We start from the raw sequence: 19,074 nt of genomic DNA, 5'->3' as shown, positions 1-19,074 counted from the left end.
GGATGAGAGAATTACTGGGAAGCAGCAAGAGAGAAGAGCCATCCCGGCCTGACGGAATCAAGACCCTCGCTTTCCAAGTGGTGGAAAAATTGCAGAGGAATGCAACCAGGATGCTCCGCACAGTGTTATTTGTAATCTGTTCTCATATGTCATTAGGATATTTTCAATCTTGCTTCCTGGAGGTATTTTAACAGCAGCTTACCCACCACCCACAAAATCCATTAGTTTAAACAATAAAAATGAGTCGTTTGGCCACGCAGCAATGGCCTTAAAATTGCTTTGGTAAGTGCAGATATAATGAGGATGGAGACTTTGGAGCTGTGCAAGGATCATGATTTCCACCTAATGGAAAATACCGCCGCTGCGAACTGTTCTCCGTAAGGGCAACCCCAGGCCTCAGTTTCCTTTTCCTAGACCATCCCGTAGCTGGAGATCCAAACTTAGCAAGAGGCAGGTACCGAATGCAGAGCATGGCACATATACACATGTTTTTCAGGTGGCTCTTCTAGCATGTACCCGATGAAGCTTCACCTCACATCTGGTACTCGTTAATCTGGGTGGGTCTGTGAAAACCAACCAAGAGCGTGACCACCAGCATCTCCAAAAGCCAGCAGGTGCGCGAGCAGCCGAGGAGGTTGGGGCTGGCCCTCGTGCCTGCCTGGCACCGCATCCCCTCACCAGGGACCATCCTCACCAGCTCTGTGATGGACCCGCAGTGTAAGCACTCCCTAACCCCGTTCTGTCAAAATGACTCAGGCTAGAAAACTTTTCCCATTAAATGTATCAACATTAACAGCCAGGGATATTTTTATTTTATTTATTTCCACCCCCCCAGAGTAATTTCCTCAAGACTGGGGAGTGGAATTTTGTTTCCAGCCCATAGCTGCATGCAACCGCCCAGCTTGGTTTATTGAAGTAGATGATGCCCAATCAATCCCACACTTGGCAGCGAGGTGCTTAGCTACCGTCCTCTGTCAGCTTTTCTATTTTATGAGCCTGTCAAAATGTTTTTATTCACTCCTAATATAATCTTTCCACAATAAGGAGTTTGCATGGCTAGAAATGGGCAGGAGGCTGCCGCTATTACCTGGGAACTGTGATAAATTGCTAGACAGCTTTTGGGGTTGCAGCAGCTGTGGGAGTGTTCATCCTGAAGTTTCAGGAACTTTGTTCACCCCCTGTGCTTTACGTGCATGTCACGGTGTGCAGTTATTGACTTTCTTTCAGGGGTGTGCCTCTGTGGAAGGAATTGTAAAAGCTGATCACTTAATCAGTGCATAAAACTGAGTGATTAATTAACAGTTGGTCCACAAGTAGCAAGAGCAGCACCAGTGTCTCACCGGACAAATAAACCCACACCACAAAGCTTGACCGTTTGGGAATTACTGTTCAAAGTAATTGCATTTTTCTATAACTGGGATTGCATGGGATTATGGTATTATAAATGGGATTTGCTCTAAAGGCCAGTGACCCTCTGTATTTTATGGATTACTCCAGCTTCTCCTAAAAGGAATTTTGATAATGCTGCTTTAATGAGCCTGCACTAAATTGAGTTATGCTCTGCCTTCCCCCCCAAGTGGGATCTTTTTCTGATACTGGACATGCACACAGAAGAGAGTCTTACGTATTCCTTTCTAGGGGGTATGCGTGACCTATATAACAAGACATAAACAAACAGACACCAGCCTAACCCTAAATATTTGTGAAACAAAACATTTTTGTTTCTTGTGGAGCAATTTTGGGCCTGAAGGCCTCTGCTCACCACCACCCATCATTCTGGCCTCAACAGTCCAGCTTTAAAACCAGAGATGGTAAATCCTCCAGGGACATTCTGCAAATTCTTTATAGAACACTGGTACTCCAGGGCCTGCAAATAACACCAACTGTTTCCAGGGCTCTGATCCCTCGTGCTGAATTCCCTTGATGCAGTAGGGATGGGAGAGCAAAGGGAATAAACACTTGGTTGGTGACAGGCAACGGGAAGCTCCGCAGTTTTTCCTGGTACTGGTTCAGTGTCCCAGCCAGCAGGCACATCAGCCGAACAGGTGAGGTTTTGTGGAAGGTCACGGATGGGGAGAAGGATGAATCAGTGCAACAGGGCTGGAAACTGTAGTCTTGTTGAGGTCTGGTGCGACTCACCCACTCACCTGAGGTGTGCAGCCCTGCTGCAGCCACGCTTCGTCTCGCGGTGGGGACAAACGCCAGAGGCAATGCTGGAGAAGAGGCTGCCGTGGCTTGCAGATAAAATGAGTTAACAAGCAGCTTTCCCTCGATATATATCTTGCCGTCTTTGTTCAGCTCCTAGCTGTCCTTCCTCAGTCCTGCTTTATTTAATCTGCTTGCTGCAGAGAAACTGTCAGTAGCTTTCTTTTTCATGCAACACGCACTTCCAGTTTTACTTCAAACCCAATTTTTAGCTCCATCAACTGATCTCCAGGCTCAACCTGAGGGGTCCTTGCTATGAGCTGGGTACAGAGACTACCTTGAAGATCACTGGGTCTGCTCATCCACTACAGTCTCGCCTCTCTCGGCAGGTGAGCCCTGTGGCGTGGGTGACCGTGCTCTCCCTGTGCTGCAGGCGTGCCCCTGGCTGGCCAAGGGCTGAAGGAAGCTCTCAGCTGGGCTTCCAACCAGCGGAAGGTGCCAGGATGGGGGTTTATGTACCACAGCTCACCAATGGCTTTGCCCCCTTCCTGCAGCTTTTGGGAAAAAATTACTCGTGGTGCTGTTTGATCCTTCCTGGGCACCTGCTGTCATGCTGCAGTGCCGAGCTGGGTGGTCTCTCAGCTTGGGAGGGTCTTCCTTGCATTCACCGATGAGGCACGTTGCAGGGCACTGATCTTGCTGGGCAGCCAACAGCGCAACGTGCTGAGCCCCAGCAGCAGCGGTGGCGAGAGAAGAGCTTACTGGCAAGCCGCTCCCGGGGACGGGCAGTGAGGTGGAAGGTCAGTCATTCACGCCGTGCTCCTCTGCACAGCGAGGGTGGCTGGTCAGCACAGAAACACACCACTACAACAGGGCTCCTCCAGGAATGTATTTATTTACATTAAAACATTATTATACAAACTGAAAGAAAGGAAAAGAAAAAAAAAAGAGATGATGTCTTAGAGGGGCACGTGTGCTGAAGTTGGTGCCCCTTGCTCCCATCCTGTCCCGCTGCTGCCTTCCTTCTGCTCTGGTCCGACTGCAAGTGCCGTGATCCTTGTAGGAAAATCCCTTCCCAACCCTCTCTCAGCGTGAACATCCATGTTTTCCATTTAAGTGGCTTTCAGAAATCTTTATTTTCTGCCTCCAAAGAAAACTCTTGCCCAAATGTTTTTTTCTTAATTTATTTATGTAACACAGTGTAGAAAGCTATCAATTCATAAGCAATGGTTCTGTACAATCATCCTGCAGAGGATCCCCGTTAATTTTCGACCAGCAGGCACTTTTCCCCCCCAGAAGTGCTCACAATTAACAGGGATTCTTTTTAATATTTTTTTAAGATCAAAAAGATACATGGAAAAGAAAATAAAGTTTAACTTTCAATGCCTAAAGTGTGCACATAAAACAGGCACAAAGAAACGAATGTGTATTCCCATGATTTCTACGTCACTAATACAGCAGGAGCAACAATCTGTACAATAAAATGCAGCTGCAGAGGAAAAGAATTTCAATAACTCATCTGGAATACTTTTTAAAAAATGTTGTTTTACTTTAAAATGCATAGTGATCAGAAAAAAATGCTCAGCAAAGAGAAGCAGCTAAACCCCACAGACACAGAAAGCATCCCCCATCAATTCTTAAAGCATATTTCAATTAGGACTTAATTTTTGTCACAAATCACAAGAATAATATACAACTGGCTAAGGAGCTACATGATAAATAATTGGGAAAGAGAATCTATCCATGCACTAGTTAAATACAGCTAACCTCTTTACAGTACACAAAAAACATTCATTAATAATGTAGTGTAAAGACTGAAATGTAAAGAGAAAGAGAGAGAAAATACATTACTGATTTTATTAATTCAAGTTCAGGCATCTACTTGTGTTACAGCACAGCTGTCAAAAGGCGATAATGAGTAAATAATAAAACAGAGTGTTTTTCTTTCTTTCCACATTATTCTATAACTGAACACCGATGGGCAGTGAAGCATTCATTCTGCTGTCCAACTCATGAGGCTGCTGTGGTGTCCTAGTTCTGCATCTGTTCAAAGAACTTGTAGGTGGGATTTTCATAGCCATTTTGCTGCATCTTGGAAAGGTGGCGCTCCTCTGGTGTCACTGCAGCATCCACCTGTCGTGAGAAGAAACAACCAGGGTCGATTTCTTGCTCAATTCACAGCATAACCCGCATTTCCGCACTTTAAGGCCATCCAACATACTTTGTACCCTCCCATTGCACAATCAGGCAGAAAGCATCCTCTGAAACACAAGACAGGGTTTAAAGCTGAAGACAGGTTTATTCCCCCCCTTGGTTTGTTTTTTTTAACATGCAGGGTGGGAAGTAAGTTAAGTCCCAAGCTCAGTCCAAATCTAATAAAAAAGTCTAAAAGAAAGGTGGCTGGGAAGTGATAGGGATACTTCTCCACTACACAGAGTATTAAACCTAGGACCTGGAGGCTCTCACGTCATCTGAAGAGACAACTGTCACTGAAAACTCTTCTCTCCAAGTTACGCAACACTGTGAGTGGCCTCACAAACAACATCAATAGACGGACGGCACTGCAGGCCAGCAATAAACGGGAAGCCAGCAAACAGCTCTAAAAGGCAACTTGCAAGAGATGGCCCTTCCAGCTTGGACAGTGATAGTTCACTTTCTGGACAGAGTAATAGGCAGGAGAAGATAAGGCAACAGGAACAATTCTGCAACTTATATTTTTGCTGCAGGACTTCAAAACCAGCTGACCAAACTCAGCAGTACCAGCTTTGAGTTTTGTTGCCTGGATCAGGAAGCATGCAACTCCATGAACAGAAAAAGGGGATATATTTTGCATCTCCCTGCTAGTCCCCCATTGTTAGGTTTTTTTCCCCCTGGGATATAATCAGTATCTGTACTTAGGATCAACTGGATCTCAAAAGAAAAGAAAAAGCTCACTAAAAAGCTGAAGGAAGTAGCTTGAGGCTGCCTTCTGTCTAGATTGTGCTCTCAGATCTGTTGCAGATGCTGCGGTCTCAAGGCCAAGAAAAATTAACTGGAAAAAATAAAATGAGGGTAGCAAGGAGATGCCAAAGTAGCCAGGCACAAGGTGAGCAAAAAATCCCATTGCACTCACAGAAACAGAACTTCTTTGGCTCCAAGGTTAAGTTTGGTTCAGTTCAGTGACAAAAAGCTTGATGTGTCGGCACTGCTTTAAGTATTTCTAACTGAACAAAAATTGACCTGTCTTGATTACTTGGAAGACAGACACAAAGACAGCTCAGTCAAGACTTCTCCACTGAATAGCTGCTGCTCCACAAATTATTTTCTTCCTTCACTGAACATTACAGTAATATAAAACTCCATCAAATTAAGAGTGGACGAGAACAGTCTCTAAATGTTAACTAGGTATTTTACCTCTGCTGTATGAGCTCAATAGCTGTTGTGTATTCAAAACCTACTGTATCCTGGCTATCTTGCTAACCACCTATGAAAAGAGAGCTAAAAAAGCCTGCCTGGCAGCTATTTCATTTGCTATCTGTTATCTCTAGTGTTTGACAGTTCTTAAAAGAGAAGGTAAAAAGTGAATTTTACATTGTCAAAAATTTAAAATCAGGAAGGTGCCTAAGACTCTACATTAAAGTATTAGGTATGAATATTTTCCTATAAATTCCTGTAAGCAGTGACCTTTAAGAAAAACAGCCATTTACTTTTAGCATAAAAATGGCCTTTTGGATAATGGAAAGTGTATTCTCTCAAGAAGCCTTATATAGCAGGCTAACTTACTCTAACCTTTTAATAAAAAAGCAAAAGAGAAGTACTTATGTCTGATACTCATTTTAAATCTGTTCTACAATACTGGAAATAACTCAGATTAGTGAGGACAGACTATGACCTTCGGTAAGTTGTTACTGATCCCCTGGAGAAAGACTGAAAGTATGTTCTTCCATGCTTGGGACAAATGCAGGCTGCTCAGCTTACTTTTGCAGCCGTTCTTTTATTGTGGTAGGTTATACCACAGGACCACCTTTCCCACAGTACTACCAGAAAATGGCTCCTCTCAGAGCGATCTTCTGTCTTCACGTTCTTTTATTTGTTACTTAAGAGAAAAAATGGTTCTGTGTGTGGCACGTGTATTGGAAAGCTCAGATGAACTGCTAACCCCAAATCTGATCCGTTTTCATATCTGTGCCCCTTCTAAACCTCCTCATCCATGTTCCAACTCTCAAATTGCATTTTCGATCAACACTGTATCTTCCATCAAGTCTCTTTTTCTTAGGCAATAATTGCACATTTTTGTGAAATATCCAACTTTAAGGGTCATATACTGCTTTTGCTTACAAGCTATTGTGAAACTCCATAGCTGGGAGTCCTGAGCATTCCAGCAAGCCCTTGACTCCTGCCAGCAGGGAACAGGATGCCAGGCAGTAAGGATCACTGGGCTGAGCTGACATGGTGCTCCCTGTCTTTCTGATTCTGTAATATAACTTTGCCTTTTTTGCTGTTAAAATATTGCCATTCAAAGGCTGGCTTTCTCTTTTTTAAATTGGATTTGCATGGAGTAATTCTCTTATGCAACAAACCCCAAATACATCTATTTCTTCACCTCCTCTGACATGCTTCAGGGAGTGAGATCCTGTTTAGAGATGGCACTCTTGCTTTAAGCTGCTCTTTCCAGATTTCCCTTGTTTTAGAAACTGGGGGGGGAGGGGGGGGGGAATAGTGTTTTTCTTTCCCTGCCCCCCTCCCTTGCAAAAGTAACAAAAGAAACTTTTTCTTTTCTACTGAAGGATGCAAGCTTCCCCTGGCCAGCCCACACAAGTCGTGAGTGCTCAGCTTGGCTGTCAACAATCATTTTGATTCATCAAGGACAGGAGAACCCCTGGGAATTTCACAGCCTGTCTCCTCTTCAATCTCTACACCCAAATCCCCAAGACATTTCTGTACAACAATGTGCTCAGCAGCCAGCATACAACTGTGCACTCACATTTTAAGGGCTTGTCCATGCCTGCTGCTCAAGTCTCACCTACGCCCAGCAGAGAGGGCAGCGGCAGGGCTGGGTGAGAGGCAGTAAGAGAGCTGCCACAACTCACAGCACTCATCTCCAGGGGCTGGGTGGCTTCCTGCTGCTTTACCTGTCCTTTCTCCAGGGGCTGCCAACTTCTCCCTCCACAAGGATACACCATCTATATCCATATGCAGTGAATCAACTTCTGGCAATTCCTTGATGCTATTGCTGTTCGGCAGAGCACTTGTTTTCATGTATGTCATCAGTGTAACAGCAGTAGGGCTGAACAAATCCACTCCATACAGGTTTTGTACAAAATGTAAAAGGCCTAATCCCTGCCCTGAGGACCATGCAAATTTAACAGTGTTAACTACTTCTGTTGTGACAATGTCGCCGCATGCCATCTGCTGCTGCTAAAGTTGTCACTAACATGGCTGCGAAGGGAAGAGAAGAACAAAGCAGGGAAAACAGCAAACGTCCCTGTAGCCTTTTCAGCACTTACAGAAAATAAGAATACAAAGCAAGTGCAGAGGAAAAGCCACCCTTCCTTTCATTCTTGAAGGGGCTGCTGTAGCATCAAGTCAGCCCTGGTTCTTGTGCACAGTAACACCATGCTACAGGAGTATCTGATGCTTCTCCAAATCAAGAAGTGAGAGCCTCACAATTCACAACTAAATCCACCGACAGATTCTCTTCTAGCATGAAATGAAAGCGCAATATGAAGCTTTGGGGCTGAAGGATCAGGGACCTCCGTGTATCAATGCATGCCTGAGAGCATCTTCTTTCTAGGAGGCTCCCCCCACTAGGCTGCAATGCAAAGGAGGGGTATGCCAGAACCTGTGCTGTACTTCTCCATATTTAAGCTCCAAACAACACTGTACTGAACTCTGTCACCTGTTTCAGCTTAAGCCTCCCACTCAGCACTTCTTATTCAGGACTAGAAGATGTGATAAGCACACAGTATAACCTGCTTGTGGGAAAGAAACGGGGTAAGACAACAACATAAATAAAAAGGAATCAAAGAAAGTGCAAGGCAGAAGAGACTAAAGAGTTGACGAGAAACTTGGAAGAATATCAGGGAGGAGAAAGAGAGTAGGAAAAAAATATGAGGAAGGACAGTAAAATGAGCCTGAATTTTTAACACCCTTGCGCAATAATCCATATTAAAAGTCTCACTTTGGTAAAACTAGTTTATAGTGAAAATCCAATAACCTCTGAAATAGGGCATTTATAGATGAAAGGGATTTATTAAGGCTCCCACTTACAGTCTTAGTCAATTTTTTTAAAAAAATTCCCCTTTAGACTTTAAAACGACTAGTGCTGGTACTTCCTCTCCTTCCTGTAGCTGGCTGCTGCAGGGTAATCCATCTCACCACCCACCTACGTGCACTATCGCTCATCCTGAATGTCTTCTCTTCTACTCACTTTCACCCATTTCGACTCCGCCAAACTCTTCTTCTTGTTCCTTACAACCTCTGTCCTAGGTATTGCTCTGCCAAATGACATGCCTTGAACCCGCTTATCTCCTTGTCAGTAAATCCCTAAAGCCCTTTACCATTTTAAGAAGCTTTTTGCACCCATTATGGAGGTGGCAGAAGTTGAACACAGCATGTAAGAGGTGTGGGTACCCTGCTGTTGCCGAGAAGCAGCCTAGACACTTCTCTTTTCTACAACGTGATGTCTCTTGAGAAAACAGCTCGGACAGGTAGATAACCTCTTTTGAGACTGTTTGTCCATCTATATACCCTTCTGCTCTAGCCTATGGATCTTTCCCACGGAAAATCCTAACGTGGAGTCAGGAAGATGGTAATGCTGCAGAAAAATTCACGTGCTGCCTCTACACATATGGGGTAGATCAAGAGCCCACACAGGAGGTGGTGGCAGCCCTCAGAGATGCACTGAACACAACGTTATTGTTTCAACAATGGTAAATGGATGCTGCCTAATATACACCTGCAGATTGGACTTTGAAAGATGGATTTCGGAGAGTACTACAGCAATTTTAATGGCTTCTTTGCTACTGCTGTGAGCCCTCCCGTTGTCACCTCTCCCCACACGCTCCTGCTGGAGGTGCTGCCTCTGTAACAGAAAGCAAATGAGCTTCAAAACAGATCCTGAAAGAGGCGGAGTTGAGACACTAGCTGTAGCCTGGAGCACAGGAGAGGTGAGAACCTCTCTTTTGCCACCTGCTTTCATGGAGGAAGTAACCTCCTGCAGACAGCTGGGGTGGGTGCACCAGCAAAAAACACCTTCAAAATGTTTGCCGGAGCTCCTATGTGTAGATAGGAGCTAGTCTTCAGAGATAGTCTAGATAGGAGACAGTCTTCAGACTTGGAAGAAAATTATTACGACACTTTTTCTAAATAGGACAAGTGTATTTCTCCTCAGAGCTTCAGAAAGAGGCTAACAGGACTTTTAATAACGTCTTTTGTTAAAGAAACTCGGAGTGGACTTTTTGGAAGATAAGAATACAGGACCTGTTTTGTAATCCTGCAGCTATTATCACAGAGTTAAGTTCTCACAGTTACTTCTGACATGCAACAAACAGGTTGCAAGTTTTGTTAAAATGTACTCAGCCAACTTAGAGCTGATGTACAGTTATTTTTATGTGAAGCGATTTTGCTCTTTTGCGCTTTTTGTGCAAAGCACATTAAAGGTGCACTGTTGCTGAATAAATTAATCCTCTTTACAATGGAACAGATGAATTTTGAAGCCATTTTAATATTAAACATCAGTTGTATATGGATCTTTAGGTGGGTTTTTTTCCTTCAAAATTTTTACCCACCTAGGACAAAAATAGATGTTATGCATTTCTTGCAGGCAAGAAGCTCAGACAGTGAGGCTATGCAGTCTGCCAAGACCACAGAGCAAGTCTGACAGAATAAGGAATCCTGCCTGCCAATGCCAGACACAGTGCAGCAAATATACAAGGCGACACCATCTACAGTATGATACTATAAATCGACTAATATTCTTGGTAGATCGGCATGCTATAGCTTTATGGCTTTATCCGTAACATTTTTTATTCCCTAAGTGATGCTGCCATTTTGACATGAATTACTTGTTCGGCTTGTGCATGTTATTTCTAGTCCAACATTTCCAAGTTCACTGTCACTGAAGAAAGCTCATAGGAATCCAGGATTACCTTTGCCATGTCATTCCATCAGGTGAAGCCCATCTGAAATTTTAAGGTCGTACTGCATTAATGGTATGTTCACATTCAATGTCTGATGGGGGGCTTTGGCCTAGCAAGCCTCCTAACCTATTCTGTTGCTAAATTCAGCCAAAGGAGGGTCTCAGGTTGCACAACTGTTGGCAGCAGCTATCAACTAGGTGGTTTAAAACTAAAACCTATTTCAATTTTCTACAAAATGGGCTGGAAGCTTTCATGTGGAAAGTTAAAGCTGAGATTCTTGCTTGCTATTTTCTGCCTCTCGGTCCAAATTCTGCACAGCTTGCTGTCTGCTCAAATCTCACCCCAAACAGTTGGTGCTCTTCTGACCATGTCTCTTTGAAAGGTTTCAAACCACGTGGGCAACCACAGCATGGACATAGGGACACACAAGCACAGGCTTAAGACAAAGGCTTACTCAAATATTTTTAAGACCCTTCATTGCCCCAGATGGTGGAATACATGCATCAGGAAGCATGTATGTCTCCAGCAAGACCAAAGCAAGGTTCATTTGACTCAAGGGGAAACCAACATAACTGTGGACTTGAACAAGACTTAGTTTCAATCAAAAATTTAAAATACCTTTTTTTTAAGGCAAAAACATATAAATGTTTCAAGTATCTGCAAACCAGACGCTCACACAGCAAACTAGGTATCAATACACACAGGGGAAAAAAGTTACATGAATCCCCTTCCAGTTCTCATAATTAAGTTTTTCTACTTACAGAGATCCTTTCTTATATCCAAGCAATAGATGACGTATTTTAAGTTACTGTACAGTGACCACAGATTTACTTGGTAGATTGGGATAAGACAAAGGTTTTAATCTTGAAAATCCCATGTAAGCGTCTTACATATTATTTGTTTCTCAAATAAATCAAAAGCTGTTGGTGGCAAAAGAAAATCTTGTTTAGAGAACAAAAAGTAATGAAGTATCAGCATAGGCAAAATCCTTGCAGTGTACAGCACAATTCACAGAAGACCTGCCTCAAATGTTTATTTGCAAGCTAAATAAAGAAATCTGTGTATGTGCATTCCCAACAACAGTAAAACCAGATTTTTCCTCTTGTGCAGTTATCTGCTCATTGGCTACTGTTAAATTTCCTATAAAATGAACTTTCACATTATGAGGTGATTGGTCTGGGATAGCTCCAGAAGATATTCTTGTGGTTTTACACCCAGCTTAACACGGTTTATATTGTGTCTGCATTTACAAAATAAGGCAATTTGATTCCACTCTGCCAGATACAACCACTCCAACTCTGAACATTAGGCTAGCCAAAAATGTGGCTTCTCCATTTCTAAATATATTTATAGAGCAGTGTGTTGACTGTGTTGTACATGTGACACCAGTTGTGCTTGGTAGTTTTTTCTTACCTCCACAACCCCATGATGAATAGATGTGTACTGCTTCTTCTTCAGCATCACCAAAGTAATGACAATCACTGTTGCTATGACAACACCTCCCACCATTAGTCCAATGATGGCACCTTTATTTGAACCCACATCTTCAGCAAAGAACACCTATAAAAGAAAAATAAAGGAAGGTGGCTAATAAAGTTCACTGAGTATTTGGCTAACCTGTCCAGCTGCCACAGCAATATAAAGCCTATTGAAGTATCAGTAATTAAACGGCATTGCATGTCACCCTAATTATTCAAAACTGGATTGCTGTACCACAAAGCTCTTGTAGTTGGAGACGAGCAATTTGGGAAACCTGGGAAACCTGTATTGCCTGTGGTGTAGCAGTGCTGGGGCTAAGGGGAAGACTCAACTCCACGTCTCTGCTTCACACGGGTCTCAGATAGTAGCTGTTTTTTTTCTTGGGTAAGCAAGTCAAGCTAATTGCAAAATGACTGATAAGCTTGTAGAGGAATAACCAGGGAGCATACAGATTTCTTTATTTTTAGAACGCTAATCATGAAAGTGTTCATAAATCTACATCTGTGCGGCTTGTTTGGACTATGTCTGATGCATTTCTTTGATAAAGGAGCAGTGAAGATCTGTAGGACAACAGTGAAAATCGCACACAACTAGTTGGGAGAAAATTCTCACACCAAAGAGACAAGAGGCCAAAAGCCATGAGCATGCTGAATTAAGTGACCACCAAGGGACGCATCAAGAATTTGCAGGGTAAAGGCAGAATGAGTTACACCTGGATGATGACGATACTCATGTAAGACCTAGATGAGATTACAGTTGTGTGAAAACCAGAGAAGATCCACTTGAATTATATGTACCAGTAAGGCAAATCAGTGGACAGCAAGATGCTTTACTATGCATTTAATAAGACTGGCTTTTAGCAGCAGGTATGAAAAATAGGTGATTGTTTTCACTGTCCTGCTTTGTATTCAATGAATATGCTGGATTATTTTACATCTATGAACACTTTACAAACCTTTTGTCCGCTTGTCAATAGTGGGCTTTTATTATTATTATTTTTAACCAAAATGGGCGAAAATGATTAGAGAATAAATTACATTCACAGAATTGTAAGACTATCTCATTCTGAAAGACTAAATACTTTGACAAGTATTTAACGAAAATGCAGAGGGAAGCAGGAAATCAGCTGAGAATTATAATGAGCTGTGTAACATTTGCACTCTTCAAGAAACACGATCTTCCTCAGAGAGGTATTAAAGCATGCAGTATAAATATTTATATTGTTCCTAGTCAAAAGCAAGAAATGTGTTTAAACAAAGTTAAGAATTCACTAGAAAGTACCCACAATGGACAGTGTTGGCATAAGCTGATGTGAAGTAATAATTTCTTCTGTCGATTTTACCTGCCCAGGACTGAAATTCTGTTACCATACTATTTTGGAGCACTGTGAAATGCCCCAGCATTTCACGTGTGCAGCACACATATGCAACAGAGGAAGGTCTTAAGTACTCTGAGCCATGAAAATCAATTTAATGTACAGTTAAAATGTGAACACTCATAAAGGACAAAATAACTGCAATTTCAGCTCAATTCAGAAGTTTGCGTGTAAAACACAATGCACAGCTGAATTCAAAACAATATCCTAAGGAGACTGTTTCAGTAAATCCTACCAGGGCACAGAAGAAGGAAAACACAGATGAAAGTATTTTCTGCTTACTGCTTTTGAATTAAAGCTAATGGAGAAGGGCATCAGCTAGGATATGGCATGCAGTAAAGAAGCAATGCCCTGTAAGGCATCAGTCCAGTACTTTCACAGCAATACCAGACTCCTTGCTCAATCTCAATTGAAAAGGCAACCTAGAGAACAGCTTACTAATTTTTCATAATGGCTGTACCTATCAGTAAGAATTATGGCATAAAATGCTTTAAAAAGCTGGAAAGGTCCTATTTTAAGCATGCCACACATTACTCAAGTGCAGGGTTTGCACTGCATTCCCTATCAGCCACCACGGTAAGGGTAGTTTCCAGCACCAAACTGCTTGGGATGGTATCAAACCACTTAAAGGTCGAAGCTGGGAAGCGCATGTGACATAGGATCAATAATGACTGTGTCTGAAACACATTCCTGCAAGTTCCTTCCCCTCAGTAAACTCACACGGGTTTACTCCATCAGGATGTTTAACCCATCTGAGCTAAGCACGTCAGAATTTCCCAAATTAGTGCTAATGCATTTTGGATTAGCTCGTCAAACTGGGAATTCTCAGTTCTCGGCATCAAAGAGATGGCAGAATATCTTTTCACACAGTGATTGCCTAGTTCAAATGCAAATTTGAGTCCCATGTTAATTTTAATTTTCAGCACTACTTAGCTTTACGAATATATTAAGAAAAAAAGCTTTCAAGTTTAATATCAGGATATTGAAAGTCACGGAACTGAAATCTCATCATGTAATATACCTTTACAAAAGAGGAAGCAGAAAAGGTTTATAGTCAACACTGCTGTATGGGTTCTTCATTACTTATTAAGAAACTGAAAAAAGCTTTTAGAAGATGCTTGTTCTTACTTACATTGCTTTTGGTTGTTATTTTTGTGTTCATAAGAAGCACAGTTCAAACGGGGAACAAAATTTTGCTCCTACCTGCCCTTCACCTGTTAATAATTTAATATACCTTAAGGAACAAAACACACAGATGCAGCCAAATACAAATTAAAATTAAGGCCAATGCAGAATCTTCTCTTATCCCAAGCAGGCAATCTTGTGAAAGGTTATTGTCCATGGAGTTCAGCCTCCTTCATGCACCACCACCATCTGTTTTGACAGAAAAGGAATCTATTCCTGAAACAGCGTCACCCTATTTCTTGCTGCACCATGCTGCGTGTCTCCATCAAACATTTTTTTCTTTTTTAAACTCACTTAGCATTTTCCTTCCTCTGTATCCTTTCTCTTTAGTTATGTGACCATGACAGATGGCCTGTGGGACAAGTATTGCCCATATAACCACATTCAGTCACATAGCAGTCAGAATTGCCTCTCATGTGAGACTTAATGGCTGCCCATCCTCTCTGCTGAAATTATTCCAGGTTTACTCTCATTTAAGACAGAACCAGAAAAATCATTACCTGTTTACGTGAAAACTTTTTGTTGGTACTTTCAGCATCCACATCACTCAGCAGAAACATGGTCATAATTGACCCACTAGTTCAAGACTGAATCAGCAACTCAAAACACATGTGTGGAGAGCGCTGTTTGATCACTCACCAGCTTTTGATGATGAACTTCATATCCTGAGTCATGCCGGAACTCTGCGTCCATCTTCACTTCAGATATCTCTTCTGTTTTAACATTGGTCAACCCGGAACCTGCATTGCACCGCAATGACAATTCATTAAAGTCATTGACTCAACTAAGCTCTGCTTACCTCCACCATTGCAAGAACAGAAGGCAATGGTATCATTCATGCGGAGGAGGTGTGATGCAACATGAAAGGGAACTGGGAGGAAAGTGAGGTATATCTGATGTTTCGGTCCCACTGAGGTGACACAGAATGAGCTGGTAAAATTTCTCCTCTGTTAAAGATTCCTTAATCAACTGCAGCTATGTTGGTACAGGCATCAAAGGCTTTCAGCATGAAACACCACAAGAACTAAGCTGCGAGGGACCAACAGCAGTCTCCTGAATTGGCTCACAGGATGCAGACAGATCTGCTCTGACAGCCTCTTTAGCAATGTCAAGAAAATTTGGTGTTTAGGCCGAAATCTTCCTCCTCCCTAAGCTCAGGCTGCTGTGAGGAAAAAATGCATACCCATGGTGTCAGCTGGGGAACCCCAGATATTATATTTTCTTGCTTCATGTGAGTCTCTACTTTTTGCACAAACATGTAGAAATGAGAGTTATTAAAATGTTCGTGAAGTTTACACAGTTCTTACTTGTTTTCATATTTCAGACTGCTCAGAATTAATGATTCAAGTCTTGACTTCTGCCTGAGAGATGATAACTGTTCCTCTTGATTAGAAACATACAGTAAAGCAAGTAAGCAAAGCTTGCAGCAATTTTAATTGTAGACAGTTTGCAGTCCTGTTCTCCCCTTAGGGGTGTGAAGGGGAGATGCTGCACTTGTCTAACTGGAAAGAAGGCCAGGATTTCCTCCGGGAAAAAAGCCTTAGGAGAATAAGCCATACTTGTAACAGCTAAGCAGTGCATCCTATATATGTATCTATGAATGTTTTGCCCTGAAAAGCTGGCTCTGGCTTAGAGAAAACATATGGGTATTCATGTAGCTGGTTATTTTCCTTCTCAGTACCAACTGACTGACATTCTTATTTCTTGGAGGTACAAACACTGCAGAAGCATGCTGTTTATGAGAAGTTATTTCCTCACCCTGTCTAATGTGATGAGAACAAACTGGTTCATATTCCTTGTCTATCTTTATTTTAGCATTTTATCACTCCAACTCCTCTCTCCAAGCCTTCATTGTGATTCTTAGTATTTTGGGCTGACCTTAAGCTCTGATGCAGAACAAGGACCTCTTCTAAAATTCGCAACACTACTGACTGCTTTTGTGCTCCACCATCTCTCCGGACTCTCAATAAATTCTTCAAGTGTGCCAATGAGCTCTACAGTCTAGAGTAGCACTTAATGCAAGAATTATTGCCCTTTTCTTGCCTTTGAATGTGCAATTCCTTTTTTCATTAAATGCCAATTTATTTTTGTATTATGAGTCAGCAAGAACAGACCTTCCCAAGAACTTCTCTGGACTGTACAGACAATCCCATTCTAAGGTTCTGATCTTTCTTTTCACAGTAAACCATGTAAAGGAGAGAACAAGAATCATCTTCATGCAGTAAAGTATCTATGGTTATTTTCTTGAACAGTCTGACTGCCCCATAAAATTCTACCTTAGCAAATGTCATTTTTAAGGAATAAAGCACTTAAAGATCTGAAATTTCTTTATTAAGCATCTGATTTTTGATGCCACATTACAGTACTGACACAAGTATCTTATGACATTTATATATGAGTGTATTGGGTTTGCGTGGCAAGGTTTTGGTAGTGGGTGGGGGGCTCTAGGGGAGGTGCTACAGGGGTGGCTTCTGTGAGAAGCTGCTAGAAGCTTCCCCTGTGTCTGATAGAGCCAATGCCAGCCGACTCCAAGACGGACCTCCTGCTGGCAAAGGCCGAGCCCATCAGTGACAGTGGTAGCGCCTCTGTGATAACATATTTTAGAGGTGGGGGGGAAAACCTGCTGCACAACAGCAATTACAGCCAGAGAGAAAGGAGTGAGAACATCTGAGGGAAACAACTCTGCAGACGAAGGTCAGGGAAGAAAGAGGGGGAGGAGGTGCTCCAGGTGCTGGAGCAGAGATTCCCCTGCAGCCCGTGGTGAAGCCCATGGTGAGGCAGGCTGTCCCCCTGCATGGAGGTCCACAGTGGAGCAGATATCCACCTGCAGCCCGTGGAGGACCCCACGCTGGAGCAGGTGGATGCGCCCAAAGGAGCCTGTGACCATGTGGAGACCCTGTGCTGGAGGAGGCACCTGGCAGGACCTGTGGACCCATGGAGAGAGGAGCCCACGCTGCACAGGTTTGCTGGCAGGACTTGTGACCCCATGGGGGACCCACGCGGGAGCAGTCTGTGAAGAACTGTAGCCCATGGGAAGGACCACGTTGGAGAATTTCATGAAGAACTGTCTCCTGTGGGAGGGACCCCACGCTGGAGCAGGGGAAGAGTGTGAAGAGGAAGGAGCAGCAGAAACAATTGTGTGATGAACTGACTGCAACACCCATTCCCTGTCCCCCTGTGCCACTTGGGGGGCAGACCTTGGTTCACTGCCCACAGCTGTAGCGGCTGAAGAGGCAGCCAGCTCCCAGCTGCTTGCCACGGTCCACGGCCACACTCGCTGCCCCCGAGACATGCTGGCAAAAGCATCACGTGGGAACTCCCCCAAGGCAAGGGCCTGGGGAATTGCACAACTCTACTGCTACAGCCGGCACATTCACTGAAGCTATAAATATTGATTAGAACATATCCATACATATATGAGGTACATCCGTGAAGCATCAACTTCTTTTTTCTTGATGGAAGTTCTGCCTCCCAAACCTCTTAGAGGTCACTGGAAGAGTTAGGAAGCACATGGGAAACAGTGATTCGTGTTGGAGTGAATCTGGATTTCCAAAAAGCCTTTGAGAAGGTCCCCAGTCAAAGCTCTGGCAGAAGCTAAGATGGCGAGGATTAAGAGGGACAGTCCTACAAGACTTTCCATAACGGATTAAAAGATAGGAAATTAAGTGTAAACACACAGCCATTTTTCACAATGGAGGAAGGCTACCAGCAGGGTCCCACAAGGATCTGTGCTGTGCTGTTTGTAAAGTGATCTGGATAAGGGAGTGAATAGTGACATGACAAAGTTTATTGACAAAAAGTAAAAGAAAAAAGAGGATAGTCAAAGTAAAACCAGCTGCAAAGATCTGCAGAAGGATATTACAAATTCTGAGTGCACAATAAAAGGGAAATGGTATTCAATGTTGATATAATATAAAGTGGTGCTCACAGGGATACACAGCCCTAACTATACATACACAACAATAGGCTCTAAATTAGCCCTGTTCCACCCAGGACAGAGACCTTGCAGTCACTGCAGATAACTCTCTGTGGGCAGAGTGGCTCAGCAGCAGTCAAAAAGGCAAAGAGAAAGCTAGGAGTAATTATGAAGGAATAGAGAAAACAGAAAACATCGTTACACCACTATGTAAATGATGCATCCTCATTTTAAATCTGGCTATCCATTCTGGTCACCCCACCTCAAACAAAGGCAGAAGAACTAGAAAAGATACAAAGCAGGGAGAGACAGACAATCACTGGTATGGAATGGTTTCTGTACAAGGACTAGACAAATCAGTAGTCTTCAGACTGGAAGAGACAACCAAGGACGAACACTACAGACGTCTATACAACTGTGAATGACAAGGAGAAAGTCTACAGGAAACGGTTATTCATTATTTCTCCTAAGAAAGTACAGGACACCAACATGGCTATGACACAGCAGATTAAAAACTAACAAAAGAAATATGTATATATATAATTTGGCACAATGCAAAATTGGACTGTGGAACTCATTGGCATAAACCATGAGAATGTTCAAAATACAAATGAACAAATGCAAAGAAGAAAGGTTCATCCAGGTTTACTAAACACAGCAGTGGAAAATATAGTTTCCAGTCCTGGAAGTCTATCGAATGCTGGCTGCCAAAAGCTCGGTGGATGTTCCAGGAGTATAAGGCAGAGGTGAAGTCTCTAAGTATCCTGTATACACCCTTGCTAGAAGCAGGATAATGGGCTTGGGTACTTCTGCTCTTGGGCTCTGACCACTTTCAGTGAAAGCAAGCTACGGTA

At 42.9% G+C, this 19,074-nt stretch overlaps 1 protein-coding gene across 1 annotated transcript in view; it reads right to left on the bottom strand.

The window, feature by feature from the left end:
• Window positions 1-3,103: 3,103 nt before the first annotated feature.
• APP (amyloid beta precursor protein) overlaps window positions 3,104-19,074 on the bottom strand; it is a 238,051-nt gene continuing 222,080 nt past the window's right edge. Inside the window, exons 15-17 of the mRNA XM_059824454.1 lie at window positions 14,944-15,044; window positions 11,679-11,825; window positions 3,104-4,278 (exon numbers count right to left, since the gene is read on the bottom strand). Of these exons, the coding sequence (XP_059680437.1) occupies window positions 4,177-4,278; window positions 11,679-11,825; window positions 14,944-15,044 (350 nt within the window). The 3' untranslated portion in view covers window positions 3,104-4,176. The remainder of the gene's footprint in view (window positions 4,279-11,678; window positions 11,826-14,943; window positions 15,045-19,074) is intronic.

This window comes from Gavia stellata, chromosome 1 (genome assembly GCF_030936135.1).
Source record: "Gavia stellata isolate bGavSte3 chromosome 1, bGavSte3.hap2, whole genome shotgun sequence".
NCBI classification, from domain to species: Eukaryota; Metazoa; Chordata; class Aves; order Gaviiformes; family Gaviidae; genus Gavia; species Gavia stellata.
Note: the sequence above shows the minus strand (reverse complement) of the source record. Positions and strands in the feature narration are given on the sequence as shown.